The sequence below is a fragment of the Mauremys reevesii genome, linkage group 1 (genome assembly GCF_016161935.1).
Source record: "Mauremys reevesii isolate NIE-2019 linkage group 1, ASM1616193v1, whole genome shotgun sequence".
Classification (NCBI taxonomy): Eukaryota; Metazoa; Chordata; order Testudines; family Geoemydidae; genus Mauremys; species Mauremys reevesii.
In genome coordinates, this window is record NC_052623.1 from 226,980,434 (window position 1) to 227,003,502 (window position 23,069).

At 44.6% G+C, this 23,069-nt stretch overlaps 1 protein-coding gene across 2 annotated transcripts in view; it reads right to left on the minus strand.

The window, feature by feature from the left end:
- CRACR2A (calcium release activated channel regulator 2A) overlaps positions 1 to 21,365 on the minus strand; it is a 103,839-nt gene extending 82,474 nt beyond the window's left edge. The window contains exons 1-2 of one of the 2 annotated variants that reach the window (XM_039520410.1): positions 21,109 to 21,365; positions 418 to 648 (exon numbers count right to left, since the gene is read on the minus strand). In XM_039520410.1, the coding sequence (XP_039376344.1) occupies positions 418 to 618 (201 nt within the window). In that variant the 5' untranslated portion in view covers positions 619 to 648; positions 21,109 to 21,365. Of the gene's footprint in view, positions 1 to 417; positions 649 to 20,865; positions 20,943 to 21,108 lie in introns of those variants that run through there. The other variant, XM_039520411.1, reaches the window with a different exon arrangement.
- Positions 21,366 to 23,069: the final 1,704 nt, after the last annotated feature.

The following is a 23,069-nucleotide window of genomic DNA, read 5'->3' on the forward strand; positions in this document are numbered from 1 at the left end:
AATTAGGCCCCTTAACTTTTAAAATTATTTCCAAAAAACATTGATTTAATAAGCACCATGTGAACATACCAGAATAACATAGAATACTCTTTTGTTTGCATAAGTATATTTAGAAATACGTTCTGACTGAGGTTTTGTACCATTTTATTGGTTGGGGAAAGCAGAGTGAATGGCTTGGAATGGCATTTGTTGACAAAATCTGTAAGAGAAAATAGATGAACTAAACACATTTCTGATTCTGCTGTAAATCAGGAGTAACCCCAGTGAAGTCAGTAGAGTTACACCAGGTTAAGTGAAAAGTGAAATCAATTGCTCTGAGTTTTATAAATTTGACATTTCCTTTGAACTTCCATTTTACATGTGGGTTTGTATATGGTAAAACTATTGTATTGCATCATTTCACCAATTTTACTTTACCTGCATATCACGCCGAATGATGAAGCCTTTGCCCTCCACATCACAGATCTGAAAGAACCCCAACATGGCTAGTTGTTGCCCTGGGTCCCGTTCTGTCCTGCTTGACTCTGTATCTCCTAGTGGCCCAGGACTGGCACAGTCCCCTTTTCTTCTGTCCGTTGTCACAGGTCTGGTCACAGAAGTATTTTGGGACGCTGCCATCCCATTTACTCCCAAACTCTGGTCCAAAACCTGTATGCCGAAGGTAAGAAAGAGAGCACATCAGAGCCTCTCAATGATGCTTTCCATCATCTCTTAGCAACGACCTCTTTAATTAGCCACTGAAGCCTAGGAGAAGAAAAAAGCTTTTTGAAAATGCCTACCATGATCTATTCCATTAATAAACCGCACTAGAGCACACGGAAAATGGGACGGTGAACGAGGAAGGGAAAAAGATCTATGACTGAAAGGAATCTCAACAGAAAATCAGCCTGTTTAATGAGCAATGTAGACAACTAATTAATGTGAACAACAAGAAAACGCAAAGTATGGGCACATTTAAAAAAAGGAAAAGAACAATTTATACCCACTACAAGTACTCACTTGGCATTCTTTCTGCTTAATTATCTACTGCCAAGACTCATACTTTGCGTGCAGTCCCTTAAGCTTTTGGAATATGGCGTATTCTTATGCAAAGTAATGAAGACGGATGGAAGTCGATGAACCAGTTATTTTTAAAGGAAATAAATGGAGCTGAGACAGAACAAGAAAAAGTACATATGAAATTCTGAAATGTATATTTAGGCTGCCCCTTACAGCATGTGTTTTTGAATATTCACTGGAACAGTAAGAACAATTATACAGTCCATTTTCTTGGCATGTTTGAGTTGATATTTTGAATAGTACCCAAACCCTTTTCCCAGCAGTGTTTGGAAAAATATATCTTATGCTACCCATAAGAAAATATTCTTCATCAAAAGTTTGGAGATGTATGGTTTTGATCTTAATTTATTTTGAGTGGTCTGATATAAACAATATTGGATTTTGTTTTCCTTTTTCTATCTAAACCAATTTAAATTATGCTTCACAGAGCATCAGTGCAAAGAGAAGAAGATTTGCAAAAGATAAGATTTTTTTTAAAACGTTATGCCTACGGCTCAGACACAGTTTGATTTCCTTCATGTGAAGTTTCTTTCCATATTTTGGTCTGTTAAAGAGAATAGGTCTGATCACACACTGGTATAAATCAGGAGTAACTTCACTGAACTTAGTGCAATTACTCCAATGTAAAACTAGCGTGGATAAGAGGGGATCAGTCCCCTTTTTCTATTATAGTGAAGTATAACAGTGGACTGTACTTGGGATTGAAAGTGAAACCCAAAAAAACCTGCAGCTTGTCCATTCCACAGTGCTTGCCTCCCAAGGCTATGTCTACACTGGCAATTGAACGACAAAAGCTTTGTCTTTCAGAGGTGTTAACCCCACTCTCCCCTGAAAGCAGGGGCGGCTCTAGGCACCAGCAAAACAAGCTGGTGCCTAGGGCGGCAAAATGTAGGGGGCGTCCCCTACTGCCGGGGGCTGGTGCCTAGGGCGGCAGGCTGGGCCGGCGGACCTGCCGCAGTCATGCCTGCGGGAGGTCCACCGGAGCCCCGGGACGACTGGACCTGCCGCAGGCAAGACTGCGGAGGGGGCGCTTGTTCCGCGGCTCGGCTGGACCTCCCGCAGGCATGACTGCGGCAGCTCAAGCGGAGCCGCGGGACCCGCGAGCCGTCCGCAGCCACGGGAGGTCCAGCAGAGCCACGCGGGACCAGCGGTCCCTCTGCAGTCATGTCCGCGGGAGGTCCGCTACTCCCGCGGCTCCGGGGCGCCTCCCGCGCATGACTGCTTGGGGCGGCCAAAAAGCTAGAGCCGCCCCTGCCTGAAAGACAAACGTTTTGCTGACGACAGGCACCAGTGTGAACAGCGCTTTGTTGGCAGCAAATGCTGCTTGTTGGGGGTGGAGGTTTTTTGTCGGCAGGAGACCCGACAAACAGCGACTTTTAGCAGCACGGCTGTGGTGACACAGCCGTGCTGCTAGAAGCTGTGTAGTGTAGACATAGACTTAGTGGAACAGGTCAAAGACAGCATGTAACATATATGCTTGTTAGCCTGCACTGGCTTCCCATTTAGTTCCAGTTCTGGTTCTGAGTATTTGTCCTGATCACTAAGGGCCAGATTTACAAAGATATTTAGGCACCTAAAGTTGCAGATAGGTGCCTAATGGGATTTTCAAACATGTCTAAGCAGACTGAGTGCCTAACTCACATTGATTTCAATCTGGCCTAGGATTTAAGTGCCTAAGCTATTCAGGTGCTTTTAAAAAAATTTAGGCACTTGAGTAGCCTTGAAATCTAGTTTCTAAGGCCCTTAATGGCCTAGGCTGGCACAATCTTGGAAACAACTTCTCTGTTACCTGCTGGGGCAGCTTCAATCCCTGCAGGACATTAGAGCTGACAGAACCCTGGCTCAAACTCTCAGCAGCCAAAATCAATGTTTTCTTCACATAAGGCTCCAGGCTACAACTCGCCCTACCAAGAGAGACAGAATGAGCCGGAGTTATACCACATTCAGGGCACGCCCCAAAACTAAACTTTTTCCTGAGACAGTCCCCAAGGGACAGAGTGGAAGAAGACTCAGCGGGGTTCTTCTGCAAGACAGTAACTGGTGGCTAAAACAGGGTCTGAGAGGAAGAGTTTGGTCTCACTTTGGAGAGAACTCATTCAGTGTTCAAGCATAAAAAGAGAGAGAGGTGAGACAGTGTAATATCCCGGCTGTGTCCTCTCTCCACAGGGACTGGCCTCTCCCACCAAGCACTTCCTGAGAGCAGAGCTTTCTAATTTTCTATAACAGAGCTAATGTTAATGTGCCTAGATAAAAAAGCTTTACAAGCTTTACAAATGCAGAGATCGAAATGGTGAGATCGATATAGAGAAGAGGGGTAGCAAAGAGGGAGAAAAATTGATGTGGGTGGCCCTGAGAGGGGGTGGGAAAATTATGTAGGTGGCCAATGGTGGGTGGGGAGGTGGGGTGGGGGTGGGGGAGGGAGTGTGGGCAGGGGTTGGGGTGGTGGGGAAGGGGTAGGTGGAGGGGCAGGGGGGTGGCAGGGGGTGGGCAGGGGGGGGAGGGAGGGGGGGGGGGGGGAAGGGGGGAGGGGCAAGGGGGGGGGAGCAGGGGGGAGGAGGTGAGGGGCAGGGAGGAGGAAGGGGGGAGGGGCAGGGCAGAGGGTTGGGGGAGAGGGTCAGGGGGGTGGCAGGGTCAGGTGTGGGGGGAGGGGAGGGGGAGTGGAGTGGCAGTGGTGTGCAGGAGCTCAGGGGCAGCAGCTCTGCCTGCCCCAGGCAGCCTGCAGGCTCCTGGCCAGCATGTCCCTGCAGGCTCCCTGGGTTTGGGGTGGGGCAGGGGCCTGGGCACACATGCTGGGGGGGGGGGGCCTCAACACCTCTGCTCCCTCAGTGTGGGTACCCTCCAGCTCTCCATATGGAGCTCCAGGGTGGGGCAGGCCCATGGGGGCTGCAGGTGTGCCCCTGCAGGTGAGGGCAGTGCATGGACTCCTGCAGAGCCTGCTGCCCCCCCCAGCTGGAGAATGTGGGGTGGTGGGGGCAGGTGAGGCAGGCAGGCAGGGCCTGCACCCCGTGGCCTGTGCCTGAGGCTGCCCAGGGGGGGCTGGGGCTCCCAGGCCGCCCTGAAGGGGCCCCGCCGGGCCGGGCCCCCCCCGGCCCCCCTGGCCTGAGGTCTGAGTAGCAGTCCTGTTCTCAGTAGTTTTTTCTCCCTCTGCCTCTGTTGTCTTCTGTGTTTCTGGAGTCCAGTGTCTGTGTTCTCCCAGTAAGTAGAACCTCCTACAAACACCAGAGCTAAACCACTCAACTCTCAGGAATTGGACCTTGAGCATCACTGGAAGTATGCAATCAAACAAAATACAAATAAAATACTAAAATAAATAAAAATAAATAAAAAAAAAAAAAAAAATTAAAAAAAAATTTGCTGTTGTTGTAAAAGTTTTTTTTGTTTTGCATTTTTTTCTTCTGCATAGTAAAGTTTAAAAGCTGTATAAATCAATGTTCAAATTGTAAATTTTTAAAAGAACAGTTTTAACCCTTGTTTAAATAGTTTAACTTTTGTTATTTTCTTAGAAACAAGATCCCCAAGGTGTTCTTATCTCTGAGGTTTTCTAACTCTCTCTGAACCTCCCCAGCAGCCCTGTGTGTTTGGTGGTCAAATTGTCTGTTTTTGTGTAAACGTATTATATTGGGTACTCCATTGTGCCATTGTGTTGTTGTGTTAAAACTTTAAGAAAAGCTTTAAACACAACAGAGAAGTACAAAAGCCTAAAACACAGAAGATCTTGCATCAGAATTCTTTGGGTCTTTGGTCTTTGGTCTTTGTTTCCATCAAGGGGGTGGGTTTCCTGGGGGGGTCAAACTGTGGGGGGCCACCTCAGTGGGATGGAGAATTACAGTCACAAGTCTCAGCTCTCTGTCACCCCCCCCCAAACCCAGCTATTAATAATGGTGTTAAATATATTATTAAAAATTTTTAATTTATAAGTTTTATCACAAGGGGAGAGGTCTCAACTCAGTCAAGGAAGGAAGTTTGAAAGAACCAGAGGCCTACCACAATGGGACCACAATCCATAGTCCAAAGTGTTAAATACAGGCACTACACTAATACCGGCACTACATTGCCACTTTTGGCATTATGGTAATACAAATGATAAATGATAATAATAAAAAACAATATTACAGAAAGGGCAAGAGGGGACAGGGGACAATGATGAGATAGAGGCACAGGGGATAGAGAAAACCAAAGCTCATAAAGTATCATGTAGAATATATAGAGGTGTGTTTTTTTAACTGGTTTTTGAAATGAACTCCTGGGAATGTGAGAGTGAGCTGTGGAGGAGGAGGGTGAGGAAGAAGGCAGAGTGAGAAGGATGCTGAAGTCTGAAGATGTAAGATGAAGGAGAGGGATAGGTGGAGGTGAGAGTGATGGAGTGAAGCTGAGAAAAAAAATGAAATATCATGTATAGAATCTGGGCTGGATTGGCCTCTCACACTGCTGAAACTCCATGGGCTATAATGGAGCTATTCTGGATTTATGCCAGTGTAAGGGAGATCAAAATTAGGTCGGCTGGGTTCAAATTGTGCTCTCAATAACCTTGATGTAGATCGAGAAACTCTAAAAAAAGTAACTCACTAGAGCACTCTGTGTAAAAAATCCTAAAATGATGAATGGGATATAGATTTAATGATATAGACTTTACTTAAAAACTGTCAATGACTATGATATGAAATGATTTCAGCCACAACCACAGAAAGCAAGCAAGCTGAGCACCACAGCAAAAAGCTTCAATTCCTGTGTTTTTTATAACGTTCTTTAGACTCACTCTAAAAGGAGAATAATAAAGCTTAATAGTCAATGGTATATGAAGCAATAGAAATATGGGAACAGATAAAGCACTGCTGCAATAAAAAGATGCCATTCATTGTTTGATAATAATATTTACCTTTTGGCATAGGAGAACTGATGATTTAAAACCACTCCACCTTACTTTCAAAATATGCCTGCACCATGAAACAAAATGGAGACCCACCTTCCATAACTATCATGTACACTAGCTATGTAGCAAACAAAAGTCACATGGCCAGCCAGCCAGCCAAAAAGAAAAATAGAAATTAGCAACATTATTAAATCCCTTAGAGCTGCCTGCCCCTTCATAGGCCTGCCTGTTCATATTCCTATCTTTTATGATGACCTTGCAAAACAAATAGCTGAGATGAAAATGAAAATTTTACTGCATGTTATTGGATGGGAAATTAAAATTAATTTAAAAAGTCACTAATAAATAAAAATATCCATCATCATCATCATCCCATTAAAAAACTAATTTAATCTGCTAAACAAATTCAGGTTGTCTCCCTCCCTGACTTCAATAGATCAGCACAGACCTGACTTTCCACTCCAACCCTGCAGCAAGCATTGAGCTACACAGCATCAACTGGTGTAAATATCATCAGCTGGCTTAGCTCCATTGAATGCAATGGAACTACACGGCTGAGGTTTCTCACAAGCTGCTGAATCCTGAGACATTTAGGGACTAGTTTTCAGAAGTGCTGAACACTCAGAGCTGAAATCCTTAGTGTTTAAGGCCAGAAGAGGTCATGTCATGATCATTCAGTTCATCCTCATGCATGCGAAGGCCCAAGAATTTCTAAGTATTCAAAAGTTTAAGTAAAAAAAAAGAACTAAAAAAAAAAAATAAAAAAAAAAAAAAATATAAAAATTTTTCTTTTTATTGATTTGCCTCTTTCCTTCTGATTCTGGTGTACACACACAGTTTTTTTTTCATTTTTTCTCTGAAACCATGAGGGCTAAACCCTAAAACCATTTTTTTTTTTTTTAAATTTTAAGTGTTTCATTACATTTGGTGCTTTAAAAAAAAAAAAACTATCCTGTGATAAAATGGTAACTAAAATAAAAATAGTGGTGCCGCGACGCGCTGCCTTCATCATTAATGTTGAGTGCTTTTGAGTGTTTTTTTGTTTATTTAGTCTTCTTTTTTTTCACTGATCTGATCTAAATTCAACTGAAATGTGGGGTGGGTGCACAGTAAAAAAAAAAATAAGCCAAGGAACTCTAAAGAACCTCAGTGGTTCAGGAACCAAATTAGTGATCATTACCCAAAAAAAAAGAGTAGTAGTATGTTCATCAAGCTTTTTTTTACAGTACTGTATATTCATATATTAAACAAACAGTACAAGGAGAGATATTATATATATATATATTATTCTCACAGCAAAATGAGTGACCAAGAATTATTATTTTATCAGTTACAATTGGCTAATAACATAGTAAAACATGCTGATTGGTTAATAATTAAACCACACAGTGTTTTAATGCCATGTGCTGCAACGAACCTCAGGAGACACATTGAAGAGCCACTTCTGTGAGCCTGTCTGAGTATCACTGAGCTAAAGGATTTGCTTAGAAAATAACCTGAATAGCAAAAAAACCCAAGATTTTGTTTTCTTTATTTCTCCCCTCTGAATACTATGCCTCTATTACAGAGATTAAGCAACATATCCCTCTTATATCATAACATATAAAGTGTTGAATATGCCAGATCAGCAGAGTAGGAGACCAATATCTTGTTTATGCACGGGATATGTATGGCATGGGCAGCATCAGTGCTAGCTTCTCTGACACGGCCCACTGAAATGCCTCATCCCTGGCATGGAGAATAAGCGTCTCTAGGGCTATGTGTGTATTGAAATCACAGGGTGTGATTGACGCTCAAGTAGATGTACCCGAGATAGCCAGAGTGCTGTAGCACAGCAGTTGTGGCAATGCCTACGTCAGCACCCATGCGTAAATACCCTGGGCTCTGGGCGGTTTGTACAGGAGTATAGGAATGAAAGGGTAGTTCAGTCTCCATGGCCCTTTTAATGCTTTAATGCTTTTCCATTGAGAGAACTAACAAATGTGCTAGCCGTGGTGGTAGTTTATGGTTTGTGATTATATGCCCACAGGGAGCACAACCAAGAGCCACCCAACTCATTTCAAACATGCCGCCAAAGAGCCATCAGATGGAAATGACTGTCAGCCACTACTTGCAACTACGTTTGTTTTAATAAATGCTGGTGCATTAACAGTGGTGACATTATCAGGTACAGCATTATTCCTTTCATTAGCATCTTTTCAAAACAGAAAATGTTCTTTCAAAAACCAGTGATCACAAGGAATACTATGTAAATAGGGCCAGAAGATCAGGGGCGGCTCTAGACATTTCGCCGCCCCAAGCACAGCGGCATGCCGCGGGGGGCGCTCTGCTGGTTGCCAGGAAGGTGGCAGGCGACTCCGGTGGACCTCCCGGAGGCGTGCCTGCGGGGGGTCCACTGGTTCCGCGATCCGCTGGTCCCGTGGCTTTGGTAGACGTCCCGCAGGCACACCTGTGGGAGATCCACTGGAGCCGCGGGACCAGCGGACCCTCCGCAGGCACGCCTGCGGGAGGTCCACCAGAGCCGCCTGCCACCCTCCCGGCGACCAGCAGCGCACCCCCCCGCGGCATGCTGCCCCAAGCACACGCTTGGCGTGCTGGGGCTTGGAGCCGCCCCTGCAGAAGATCAAGACAGCAGAAGAGCAGACTTCCAAGCAAAGTGAAGCAACCTCCAGCTGTCTGAATTTAATGTCAGAATGTGTTTATGTTTCACTGTGCCAAACTGTGAAGGCAAATGTGAATCCTCAGAATGTGATGTCACATTAGTGAAAGATATAACATTCAGTTTATGCCCTGACTGGAATAGATTGGATCATATTGATCAGTACTGTATGTTACTGAAACTTAGCTTTAGTAATAGATTATCTCTGATTTAAACAGTTATTGGCAAAGGTTTAGATAAAGTAGACGACTTTCAAAAAAAACCCAAAAACCTTTTCAATTATTTCCATACTGATTTCAGAATGATTTGATACATTGAGTGATCTTCAGCTGATGAAAATTGGCATAGCTCCATTGACTAGACCTAGATGAATGAAATGCCAATTATTTTTCAAGGAAAATTTTGAAAACGTGGGTTTTTTTGCAAAGGTTTCCACGGATTTTTTGAAGCTTTTAACAAAATCCAGGAACCAACAATTTTTTGGTGTTTGAAACTCAAAAACCGATGTTTCAGTTTTTTGAAATTCAAAACGTTTTTGGTTTCTATTTTTTCATTGAAAAAAATGTAACTTAAAGGAAAGTTTTCATGAAAATTAAATTTTTCATTTTGGTTAAAAATTCATTTTAATAATAAAAATTTTCAATGAAATATATCTGCCAGCCTTATCATAGCCTTCAGTGGAGCTGCACCGATTAACTACATCTGTGGAGCTGATCCATGCACATTAATTGTGTCAGTCTGTGACCTGTTATAAGCATTTCTCAGATTATTTGGTACTTCAGCTGTAGGTACTGTTCATTCAAAAAATACTTCACACTTCAGTTTTCTTATGTTTAGAGTTGCTGCAATTAAGAGCCTGATTCTCCATACTTTTGCTCTTGGAAGTGATCTTTCTCATGCAAGTCACCCCACTGAAGTAAGTGGAACAGATTATATGAGAAAGGACTACATGGGTGGGGGTTAGACCTCTAAGGGTATGTCTACAATGAAATGTAAGCCCAGGGTTAGTGGAACTTGAGGTATCAAACCCTGGGTTTGTTAACCTAGGTCTTGAACGTCTACACTCATATATAATCCCAGGTTAGGAATTTTTGAAACCCGTGTCCCAACCTGGGGCTCCAGCATCTATACTGCATTAGATTGACCCAGGTCAACACCCCTCCACCCCCATAACTGAGACTTCCTAGCACCCTCCCAAACTGTGACTGTGCTAGCTCTTTGTTTGTGGTGCAGTGTGGGAAAACTTGACTGTCCACCGAACTTGACTGTCCAGAGGACAAAGAAAGTCCACCTATGGGGCTGTGGAATACTTTTGGCAGACTCCCAGAGCGTAAGTGTGGTAGGGCTTTGTCTACACTGCACAGCAATAGGGCTTGAAACCTTGGGTCCCCAGCTTGACTCAGGCTCGGACCCTCTAACACTGTGAGGTCCTGGGACCGTGAGTCCAAGCCCTGGGTTAGAGCAACTCATGTCTAAAGAGAAGAGGGGTTAGGATTGAGCCGGAGTTTTAACCCTGGGTTTATGTTGCAGTGTAGACATATGTTGCCGCCTCCGCAAGTCTGGCCAATCGCGGCTCCCACTGGCCGCGGTTCACTGCTCCGGCCAATGGGAGCTGCTGGAAGTGGCGTGGGCTGAGGCACATACTGGCTGCTGCTTCCAGCAGCTCCCATTGGTGTGGAGCAGCGAACCGCAGCCAGTGGGAGCCGCGATCGGCTGGACCTGCAGACACGGCAGGTAAACAAACCGGCCTGGCCCGCCAGGGGCTTTCCCTGCACAAGCAGCGTCCCAAGTTTGGGAAACACTGCACTAGGATATGTCTACAATGCCGCTGGGAGTGCACTTCCCAGCACAGAAAGACAGTTAGACAATGCTAGCGTTGCTCAAGCCACTATGCTAAAAACAGCATTGTAGCTGGGGGTAGCTCAAGCTGTAGTACAGGTACTGGGCCTGAGTACTTACCTGTGGTCCGGATGGGTTTGTACTCAGGTGGCCAGTCTGAGCCGCCACTCTTGCTACCCACCAGCTATGCTGCTACTTTTAAGTGTGTCTGCTTAACCTGGGAAGCATGATCCCAGCTGCAGTGTAGATTAGGGTTGCCAACCCTCCAGGATCGTCCTGGAGTCTCCAGGAATTAAAGATTATGTCATGTGATGAAACCTCCAGGAATTCGACCAACCAAAATTGGCAGCCCTAGGGTAGATTATACCCTCTGTTTGTTACAGTTGTTTTCTCCTTTTATACAATACACCATGTATCTTTACTGTCATCTTCACACAGGAACATGAGGTATAAAAAAAGACCTCAACGCTGTTTGTTCTGTGTGGCTTGGCTATTCCAAACAAGGCCTGGGAAATGCATACACGCAGATCCAGTTATCTGTATTTGATTAGCAGGTGGTGTGTGTGCTTCTGGTTCCTGGTCAGCCCTCCAGAAACATATCCTGGTATCACAAGGAACTAGGAATGTATTGCTATGGTTTCTGAATGGGCGTTTAATTCATCACTATTTGCAAGTGGAAATATAATCCTAAATTCCCTTTCTATGAGATAGTCAAAGGTCATAAAAACTAGTTCTCCACAGGTTCCATAGCAGGCTGACCTGTGCCTGTGAATGAGGAGAACTGAACAAGGAGCAGTTCACCTCACTGTTACTTCCGGGGACCAAAATTTAATACATCTCCCTGTCCTGGGAAGTGAGGAGCGGGGAAAGGAGGAGGGGGATTATTTACATGGTCTAGGGAAGAGGCACATGTGCTCTGGCCTGCGCATGTATTAAAGTGTATTGGCTTATAACCCAGCCAGTCCCTGCCTGGAGCTTATCCATTCTCACCTGGGGTTAGATAGAGTTGGTCTCATGACTAGCTGCGTTGGGGAGCACATGCTGACCCTTCTGCAGTGTGCTACACTGGGGTAAGACCCACTTCAGCGATGCAGCCCCACACCAGCTTTGACCCAATGTGGTGGCTTGATGGAATAACCCGGGCCTATGTAATGAAATAAAACACATGCCCACTCTTTAGTGGTGACTGTATATTTACTCCCTGTGCCTGGAAAGACACTGAACAAGTCACTAATGTGCGGGAAACACATAACGTTAATTTCAGCCTAACCACAGTGTGGGGTCTCTCGCTAAATGATTTCAGTGTTTGCAAAACTGAAAGACAGTAGAAAATGAGTTAAAAAACCAATATATAAGGGGTTTTTTTTAAAGTGCTGGTAGGGGAAAGACTGAAATATAAGGATAGTATCTAGATACAGCTCTGCTGAATGTTCCTTTTTTAATGCAATTCCATAAAGTAGTTTGATTTTCCTTTAACATGAGTTTTATACCTGTGTAATTCCATTGACTTCACTGCAGTTACTCCTTATTTTCATTAGTGCAAGCAACAGTAGAATCAGGCTTAATATTAATACATTTTATAACAGTACTTTTTGCCATTCTCTGTTTCCCTTGAATACATGGGGCAGAATCCTTTCCCCCAATCCCCATCAAAGTCCTATTGACATCAGTGGAGCCAGGATTTCAGTCTGATATACAGTCATAGATGTGACAAGGTGGAAAATACCTTAAGGCCATGGCTACACTTGTGCAGCACTGGGAGTTACAGCTGTCTTTGTACAGCTGTGTAGGGAAAGCGCTGGAGTGCGGCCACACTGACAGCTACCAGCGCTGCAGTGTGGCCACATTTGCAGCATTTGCAGCGCTGCTGGGAGTGGTGCATTATGGGCAGCTATCCTAGCGTTCAAGTGGCTGCAACGTGCTTTTCAAAAGAGGGGGGTGGGGTGGAGTGTGACAGGGAATGTGGGGGAGACAGAGAGAGTGGATTTTTGGAGCCGATTTTTGTGAACTCCCTGCCTTGCAAGTTCTAAGGACTGGAAGATACACAGTGCCAACCTTCAATCATTTTAAAACTTTTGACCCCTTCCCCCACCCCTCTCTTATTCACTAAATGCAAATAGCCTTCAGACCACATAAGCAGCTGTTTTAAAACGGACCCCCCTCCCCCCACTTCTCTCCTCAAGCAAATTATCTCTCTCCTCAAGCAAACACTAGCAAACACTAGCTGTGCACATTCCAAAGGAATTCCCCCGCCTGCCTCTGCTCCAGCAAACAGGAGCTGTGTTTGTTTTTTAGATAAGCAGCTCCGGGAGCCCAGAGTTCACAACAAAACAAAGAGAGGCATCACAACAAAACAAAGAATGTTATCTGGTACTTAAAGCATTTTGGGAAGGTTCCGGAGGTCAGTTACAGCATAGTAAGATTAATCACTGTTTACACTTGCTCCCCAGCGCTGCATCACCAGCGCTGCACTCGTTATACCTGAGGCAGACCAGGTGTACGGCCAGCTCTGCAGCCAGGGAGATGCAGCGCTGGATGTGCCTTGCAGGTGTGGACAGTTACTAAGTTGCAGCGCTGTAAACCCACCACGAGCGCTGCAACTCTCCAGTGTAGCCAAGCCCTAAGTCTTTTGGTCCATCTCCCTCCACTTAGTGCAGGATTATTGACAGTCATAATTTTGCAAAAATAAAAGTTACTTCCTTCTCCATGACTATCTGACACGCTTATCAGGCATGTAAGCATATGATGTTACTCATAGAACTGACAAGTAAATATCACTCCACCTTTTGGTCAGACAAGTCAAGACAACCACTAAAATTAACTCTTAGCAGAGCTTTTGTCATATTCTGTTTTACACTCTGTTAGGTCTATTGAAGCTATCATAATTAAGATCTAACTTATTTTTACCTGAGCTTTGTTAAAAAAAAAAACGAGAGAGAGAATAAAGTGAATTTGGTCCTAAAGAAGGTGTCAGGCTGACAGCTCAAGAGACTAACTGCTTCTGTTTGTCAAAGGAACAAGTGCAACAGCAGGATTAACATGTCCTCTTCCCTGATGTGATTCATCCCTGACCTGGAGAGACCTTCTGTAGGACTGAAAAGGGAGTTTGGTCACAACAGACCATTAAAGCCTTATATCCAGATTTTCACAAGAGCTCAGTGCCCATTTAGGTCCCAAGCTGAATTGGCCAGCTGTTTAAACGTGCTCAGCTCCTACTGAGAACAATGAATTTGTTGCCATGCACTTTTGAAAAGCTGGGGACTTAAACTCAGTGGCATAATGGGGGCCGACCAATTCTGAAAACCTGGACCCTTGCCTCTGAAGAGGCTGGTAACAGGGTTACTATCACGGGGTGGTGGCTTTCTTGTGTGGCGTTGACTCCTGATCACTAGGAAATGCACTGGGACTGCTAGCTGTAAATAGTTCAGAAACACTCAATCACCCACTCTAAATCCTAATTCATATTACAGCGGCCACTGAATATTGTGCTGCACAGTGTAGGTGGCTGCTAGTGTTAGGCCTGAATGAAGATATAGCAGACAAAACAGGCATACCAACCTGACTGAGGTCAGGCTAACAGAGGTTTCTGGGTAATCCCAGAGTGGAAAAATACTGAGAAGCAGCATTGTCTCACAAAGCCCTGGAAAAAGTGAGATAAACCAGGGGTTGCATTCCTGGCATAGTACCAGCAGTGCAGTGTTAAGAACAGTGTTTGAAGAACTGATAAGAAACTTTAGCATCCCACAGTTCAGATTCTAACTCCCTGGTTGAGTTATAGGTTTGTTTAAAACTCCCCTGTATTCCTAACTTTTGGTGCTTGTTAAGATATTATTAAATAATCTGTAGTTGTAGACAAAGTCTAGGCATGTGTGTATATTAAAAGTGTCTAGTTTCAAGTTGTTAGACAAAGGGGGGTGGGTTGCTCAACTGAATGATGTATGACGTAATAAAACTATCTATATAGGCTAATACTAAGATGTAAAGAGCTGCTGGTTCTCACTGGAGACGAGCTGCTCTTTGTTGATGCGTGCACTCGTCAATAAAGAGCTTTTGATCGGACCTTGCTGGTGTTGCCTGTCTCTCTGTGATCAGTCAACTAACTTCGCTGTCGGGGTTAGAGTCCCTGACACTAGCAAACATGTCTTTTGATCAATGGACAATCACAGATCTTGTTGTCGAGCATGCTATCTGCCTTTCAGGCTAAATGGAAGAAGCAATTAAGCTCCTTTATGGAATAAAATAGCTGAAGTAACAGAAGCCAGCAAGGCACTGGGTCATTTGGGAAGGCCCGAGCAAGAACTAGTTCAGGGAGAATGAGCGGTTTCCCTGAGACTGATTGCAAATGCAGGGGCATTGATTGGTGTGTGTGTGTGTGTGTGTGTGTGTGTGTGTGTGTGTGTGTGTGTGTGTGTGTGTGTGTGTGTGTGTGTGTGTGTGTGTGTGTGTGTGTGTGTGTGTGTGTGTGTGTGTGTGTGTGTCAGAAACAGGAAGTGACCAGAAAGCCAGGAGAAAGACAGAGAAGTACTGACGCCTGTAGCCCTGGGTGGAAACCAAAAGAAAGAGCTTCTTTGGGGGCACAAGAAAGGCTGGAATGACTTTGAAACAAAGAAACCACCTCCTGTTTGTTTCTATTATGCTTAGGGGAAACAGGACTTTTTTGTACATCTTTGTAAGTAAGCGGGTTTGAACCCAAGAAAGACTTGACTCATTATCAGTTTCCCTTCATAATGGAAACAACCCAGCAAGGCCCCCCCAAACTGCCCAAGGGGCAACAACATCTATCAGATGGTAACAATATTAATTCGCTACCCATCTGGACCACATTCAAATGAACAATCTTGTTGTGAAAGGCTGCATATCCTAGCACTAGTTCCTAAAATACCCAGGCCCCATCACTCGGTATCTTTTAACTTTATCTAAGATATAGTTTGCATTTTCTTGTCTGATACAGAAGTCTGTAATACATTTCTAGCAGCTCAGCACTTCTTGGCGCTCGAGTTCATTAAAGATGGTTAAAGCTTTATTCCGGAAGATGATCAATAGAGGTGCTCCCAAGTGTCAGAGTTCAGCAGTGCATGCATTTTCACATCTTTCCCTGAGGAAGTGCTAATGATCAAGACGTTTCTAAAAAACATCAAAAAATCTTGCCTATTGTATATAATTCTTCACTTCATTTTCAGGCCTCTGTCTCTGATCTTACATTGCCTTGTTTGAGTGTTTAAATATCATGAAAGAATTTGGTCCCAATTTTTTATTAAAACTGACACTGGAGACAGGCAGAAGACGAAAAATTATTCACACCTGGAAAAATACCTTACAGTGAGAATAGAAAACATGAATTTAGCTGACTAGTTACTGGAATGGGGACGTTGCACCACACGTATCCCTGTGCCATCAGATACACAGGGGAGGGCAAACCATTTACTTCTTTATCAAACATAGTGAATTGAAGAAAGATTTTAAATGAGGATTTCAGCTAGTGGGCCAAACACTCTGCTGATGTAACTCCATTGACATCCATGGAATTATACCAGTGGATAATTTGGGCCAGAGTGTGTATTTGGTGTAAACTATCTAGCTGGTTTCAGGCTCAAAGTAGATAGGCGGGCATACTTCTCCACTTGGTTTTGGATTGGGATTGGGAAAGTCTAGGTGAAGACTACACCTTTGTGATGGCCTGACTTTCACCTCCTTGACTTTGAAGTCGGAACACACCTTTGCCTGACCTTGGAGGACCTGTTTTGTTGTCTACTCATGAAGACTGATAAATGTGAGTCATTTTTAGTTGTCTCCAAGGGACAGTACTGTACAGTCAGTGGACTGCTGGAATGATGGCCTGTCCTTAGCTATCCATAATGTCTCCTAAACATCCTCACAGGTCACCTGCACATACAGAGGCTCTATAACAAATGAAACACATGTGGCTGGAATACTGATCACTGCATTGAGAACAACTGATTGTCACATATTATTACTAGGCAGACAGTAGCATCCAGAAGTCCAACCAAGATCAGAGTCCCATTGTACAAATGTAACCCCTTTAGATTGTAAAATCTGCGATGACAAGATGTAACAACTGGGTGTAAAAAATGATTTGTAGAATCAAGGCAGGGAGGATAAAGAAAACTGTTAGCAGAACAAGTGTTATGTAGGCCTGCAGTTGGCAGTTTTCTGAAGGTATCCAGGTCAGAATGGGCCTGGAGGAAGGATTTGAAGGACAGGGTATCTTATGGATTTGTGAGAGGAGAGTGCTCTGGTCAATATGGGTATTGCATGAAAACATGTAAAGTTTCTTGTGGGAGAAGCAGACAAATGAATGATCAAAGCTGGCATAGTTTGTGGAGCAACAGGGTCAGGGCAATGTGATAATATTCCCTAGCAGACAAATATAGAGGAACAAAGTTCGGAAGGGTCTTAAAAAGGAAAAAAAACAGAATTTGTATTTTATGTGGTTGAGAACTGGAAGCCAGTGGAGAGACTCGAAGTGAGGGGAAAGTGACATGGGGAAAAAATAGAAACAGAAGTCTATTTTAGTAGGAACCTTGTGAATGGACCTGAGCAAAATAGGTAGGTGGGGTGAAGGGGAGGCGAGGTCACATTGGATCTTCTCAATCTTCTTTTTGAAAAAATTCACAATATCCTCGGGGTGGGGATGGGAGGATGGGCTTATGAAGGTGTCAAAGGCCTTGAATAAGTATCTGGGATTGCAGGTGTGGGATTCAGTTAGAGTGGAGAAGTGAAGTTGCCTGACCAGGAGGATGGCAAAAATGAAGGAAGAAAGAATGATTATACAGTGGAGAAACTCTGAAGACATGGGATTTTCTCCAGAGATCAGAGAGGAAGCAGTGTTTAATGAAAAAGAGGACAAGTGAGAGGCCATTTTAGCAAGCGGGAGAATTGATCTGGGGCTGAATCTCAAACAAGGCAGTGACAGTGAGGAGATGGGAGGCTGAGAGATTAGGCAAGATTGCGATGGGGCCTCTAAGGCCGCACTGAAAATGATGGAGAGCAGTTTTGAGTAGAGGAACAGGGGCAGCCAGGTGTCAAAACCAGAAAGGAAGGTGGATGAAGAGGAATCAGAAAAGTGGTGGTTAATGGCTTCCAGGTGGGGAAGAGAGGATGGATGGAGTTGCAATGAGGGCAGAGAGTAATGGAGAGAAAGTAATTGGAATCACCATGAGCAGGAATGGTGTTTGCAAAATGTCATCCAGGGGGATTGTTCTGGGTGATGTACAATCTGGCCAGGATTGGCTGCTGTTGCCTGGAAACACAGTCAAATATTAATCACTGTGATGAGTTTTGTATCTTCTTTGTGGATAAAATTAATCAGATTTGTCCTGGAATGGCTGTTTCCAAGGAAGCAGATCTGTGTCTAGAGACAGCCTCATCATCTCTAGCTGAGTTTCAACCAGATTGAAGGACTTTCCAGTTGCTACCTGTGAGTGGGACCCATGCCCTTCATAGCTGGTTAAATCAAGCAGTGTGGCACTGGGTCTGTTGTTGGATGAAACCATTAGCAGCCTCTGAGGGCAGGGCAGGGTATCAGTTTCCCTAGTGACTTATGCACCCTTCTTCTTAAGGTAGTGAGCGGCCCTTCGAGAAGAATTCTGCATTCATTCATCCTGCCAACTTTTTTTTGCCACACCTACATGCCAATCCTGATGAGGTCCTTCTCCATTAACATGATGTAAAAAGGTCCCTAGGGCTTTGCAAGGAATTGACTAAAGCCTTTAAGAAGTACACCCATATCTTGTCCCCTTTTCACACCAACACACTAGGTTGTGTTGTCTCCAACAGAACCTTGCCTGACCGCCTGCTCCACTGCAACCACCCTGCAGGCCTGCAAATTGGAGGGTACATTAAGTTCTTGAGATTCTGGATCCAGCCTCTGATATATTTCGGTTCATGAAGCAGCCACATGGTGTTCTCTGCTTATCTTTCCAAAGCATTATTAGATGGATTCTTCCTGAAAACAGGACCTAAGAGTTTAGCCTATTATCAGTATTATGAAATGTGATCTCCTTGGTTATGTCTGTTATTCAGGTTTAACTAGGCTGTTTTTACAATCAAAACAAAATTTTAAAAAATGTCAGAAGTCCCCAACCATTGTGCAGTGCCAGGGAAAAAGCTACACTGGGACCACGTGAAAGGGAAGTCTAGCTAAGCAGCATGTTCTTCACTTCTCCATGTAGCTACCATTCCTCCACTCAGCAAAATGTAAGAGAAAATGTCAGTGGGGCCAGAGTGGAGGGTGAAAAGCCAGAGAAAAGCCTCAGCAAGTTGCTTGCTCACCTTGCAAACTGAAAATAAGCCACAAGAAAAGTCTACAGATAGTGCTTCTTGATGCATTAAGTCCTGCTGTTTCCTATCATTCTCCACCCCAGAGCCACAAAAGGAGTGGCCTCTGCCCAAGACCAGTACACTTCTTTCATTGGTGACTAAAGTCAGTAGTGAACTCAGACATCCAGAGATGAAAGACTCGTGAATGACCATTATTACCACCACCAACGAACATCAGCACCTATTCAGTTGCCAGCAATTTGCATATATCATTACCAAGACTGTAAGCTCTTGCAGGCAGGGCTGCTATGTATGAGGCCTTGCTCTTGAAATATTGATGGAAGGGTGATTTTTTTTTAATTTGCTTAGTTTTTTGCTTTGATCCTAAGCTGTTTTCGGAAGATAGACCTTTAATTTACACCCTTTAAATAGCCTGCAGTTAAAAAATAGCAATTACACTGCTGAGGGCTACAGGGCAAGTCCCCAATAACCCAACCTCCTATTATCTGAGGGTTTCGGACATCTGAGACCTCTGAATAGCTGGAGTTTACCTGTATTGTAGAACAGAATAATTTAATCTACTTCAAATGGGACAAGCTCTGTTACTAAAGTGAAAGTAACTCACAGTCTACTGAAATAGATAACATTGTTAACCACGAAAAACGATGTTAAACTAATAAAAAAGATGAGTGTGTGTCTTTAGATGAAAGACCCATTGGAGATTAAAAATACTGACAAGGACAGTTACAGAGAGGTCAGATCATTGACTGGACTGAGAAATTATTTGAACTTCATTTGAAACAGCCAAAATCTGACCTTTGATGTTGCAGTGAGAAGCGTCTCATATTTTGATGGTAAATCGTGTCTTCTTATATCTTGACTGTACAGTCACAAAAACTTTAAAAATTCCTATATGCTCCATTCAAAAGACTGAGGCAACCAGAAGGAAAGTTTACTTTAGGACAGTGCCATACCAGTGATACAGGAGTGCAACTCTGGCACCAAAATGTTAAGGGGACTAGACAAATACCTTTTTGTAAGCATCAGTGTTAGCATTGCTGTTGGTTTCATTGGGTACTCTGCTGGTCAGCCACTATACTGAACAAAATAAATAGCCTGTAATCTAAGTTAATGTCTCTTCCATTAGTAGAAGGTGCACTGAGAAAAATAGCTACACAATCCTAAAACCCACTTCATCAGATGCATTTTCCACTGCATGCATCTGATGAAGTGGGCTTTAGCCCACGAAAGCTTATGCCCAAATAAATTGGTTAGTCTCTAAGGTGCCACAAGTACTCCTTGTTCTTTTTGCTGATACAGACTAATACTGCTACCACGCTGAATCCTAAAACTAAATCGGCACAGAATAGTGATTTCACTATGACCATATTTATCTGGATCTTAGCATGACAGAAATATTTGGCTCATAAATAAAACCAATTAAATAACAATGTTAGTTACAGTGTTGTTGCTACAGACACTTATAAAATATCCTTTATCCAGAAAGTGCCAAAAAGCATTTTGCAGGCCATTATAATGGTATTTTGCTCTTACATGGAGTTTTTCATCCAAGTATCTCACATAACTTTTCAACAGTATTAGTATTACTGTTTTACAGCTGGGAAAGATGGGGCACAGAAAGGTTAAATGAGTTGCCTACAGTTTTATGGTGAATCAGAGGCAAAGCCAAGAACAGAACAAAGTCTGCCAGTCCTCCTCTAAACACTAGATAGTATTGCCTCATAATATGAAAGTCAGACAGCATTGTCTAGTGATTAGAGTCCTGACTAGGAAATATATGTGTATGCACATACAAAACACACACACACACACACACACAGAGTGGTTAAGTAGATTGAAACAGCATGCCGAACTATCATCACAACAGCCAAGAAACAGGGAGTTTGGGAGAAACATTCCCCCACCCCCTGAACAGGAAACTCTTCCTCTGCTTTTAGCACCCTCCCTTCCCCCCGCAACACACAGACTACACACACACAGTTTAAACCCTGAGCATGTGTTTTATACATGTGTGCATGCACACACACACATACACAGTTCTCCAATATAGTAGTCTCCTGGGTGACACACAGACCCTGTTTAACAGCCTGCAGACACACCACACAGCAGATTAGGATAGGAAATGGCTGTCACTCACTCTCTCATCCTTAGCCCCTAACAGAATCTCTTGATGCCAGGCCAGCCAGCTGCCAGGCCCCACCGCAGTAGTGCCATCCTTACCAGGGCAGTACCTAAACAACACTGCTGTCTAAAAAGCCTTTCCCCACAGTCGCCACCGGAAGCATGCTGGCTGCTGCATTGCAACACACTGAGAAGAGAGGAAGAGGAGCTACTGATTGAGACACTGCACCCTTCCTTCAACACTTGTTTAAGTTGTTACCTGGTATTTATTTCTGCAAACAACTTTGTTCCAGGGGATGTTTCCTCTGCAGTCCCCCTGGCTACTTTCACCTAGCTGCTGGGCCGCTGTTACTTCTCTGTCCACAGAGGTCCATGCAAAGGGGCAGTGCAGGTCCCAAATGGCCTTTCCCAGCCAGCTGTGGCTGAAGAGAGAGGAAGAGAGCGGACAGCTCAACACATCTCAGACTTGGCTGAGGCATCTGTGGCATAATCAGGTGGAAAGGAGGCTGCAATGAAGTCTGGGGGCGGGACTGGAGCAAGTCTAACCCGTTCTACCTCTTCTTCCCCACAGCACCCACACTCACCCCTCCCTTTAGCATGCGTGTGTGGTTTTGCAGCAGGGTTGGTTTCATTTTATGTGCTGCTCTTCAGCGCTCCAGCGTGAGACAGCTCTGTCAAGCCCTGACAGCTTGAAGGAGGGAGTAAAATCCCCCGTCCTAAGGGGGAGCCACTGAAAGAAACCCTCAAGCCTATATTCATTGCCTTCCCTCTCAAACCCTTTCTTGAGGAGATTCCCTTCAGGTATTTTTAGCTCTGGGCTGTTTAGTGCCCCAAATGTTCTATTTGGTGCCCGGTTTAGGGTCTCAAATGGACGATTCAGGGCCCCATTTAGTTCTCCAAAAGGTGTATGCAGGGGCCCCTTTAGTGCCCCAACTGTACTATTTAGTGGCCTGCTTAGTGCTGAAGGGTGTATTCAGGACCCTGCTTACTGCTTTGTGGATGTCGTTGTAACCCTTCTGCCAGGTGGAGCCAGTAGCAACCAGGGCTGGGTTCAATACCTAGGGGTTCCTTTTCAACAATACAACACGGAACCAGCTCGAGCCCCAACCCAGTAACCTGGGAAAATTACACACCACCCCTGGGCGCCTCTGAGAGGCAACTTCCCCACTCACAAGCACAGTATTAGTGTAGAAAATAAACTTTTAATGAGTGGAGGGAAGGCACCCGCCATTAATTAGGGAAAATGCCACAAGTGGCATTCATAATCATAAATGAGCAGGACACCCACCCCAGCGTGCATGGGGCAGTGCCTTCCACCTCACGTTCTTGAGTTCTACAACCAAAGGTTCCTTTTCTGTGCCCCTCTCTGCTCCCTCACCATATCCCACTCACAGTGATTGTCCTTGGTCAGTGGGGACCCAGGGTTCAGAGGTGCATCTGTGGGAGTTCACTTCCCACCTGGGGAAGAAGGCACCTTGCTTACGCTTGCTCTGGCTGGCTGCCCTGCCAGCCGCTGTTCCTCACCACTTAGCCACCCTGCCAGCCACTGCTCCTCTCTGCTGGCTGCCCCGCCTGCTACAGTTCCTCTCTGCTGGCCGCCCCACCAGCCACGGTTCCTCACTGCCTCACAAGCCACTCGTTCTGCTCATCGCCTCACTAGCCTCTCCGGCTGACAGTCAGTCACCTTCTACTGCCACCTGCCTCTCTGCTGCGACCTCTGCAAATCAGTCTCCATGTCTACACTGGCAGAGTTACAGCACCAGCAGTTACAGCACTGCTCAGAGAGCACAGAAGGAAAACCGCTGTTGTGTGTTCACACTGTCAGCTGCCTGTGCAATAGCGTGTTCACACTTGCAGCACTTGCAGCGCTATTCAGAGCGGTGCATTCTGAGCAGCTATCCCACAGAGCACCTCTTTCTCTTTTGCTGCTAAGACTTGTGGGAAGGTGGAGGGAGTCATGGGGCATCCTGGGTCCTGTCCCAATGCCCCTTGATGCATTGCTTTGCATCCCAGCAATCCCTGTGCTTCCATCCACATTTGGCACCATCTTTCAACAGTTTGTGTACTGCGCACCCTGCCTCTTCGGTCTGCAGGAATGGATCCTGAACTGTTGACCAGTACACTGCTCACTCCAATTAACACATCATAAGTGGCAGTGGAGTTATTCCTTAAACTACAAAGGCAAGAGGAGTGTAACACTGATCTTGCTACGTGTAGTAG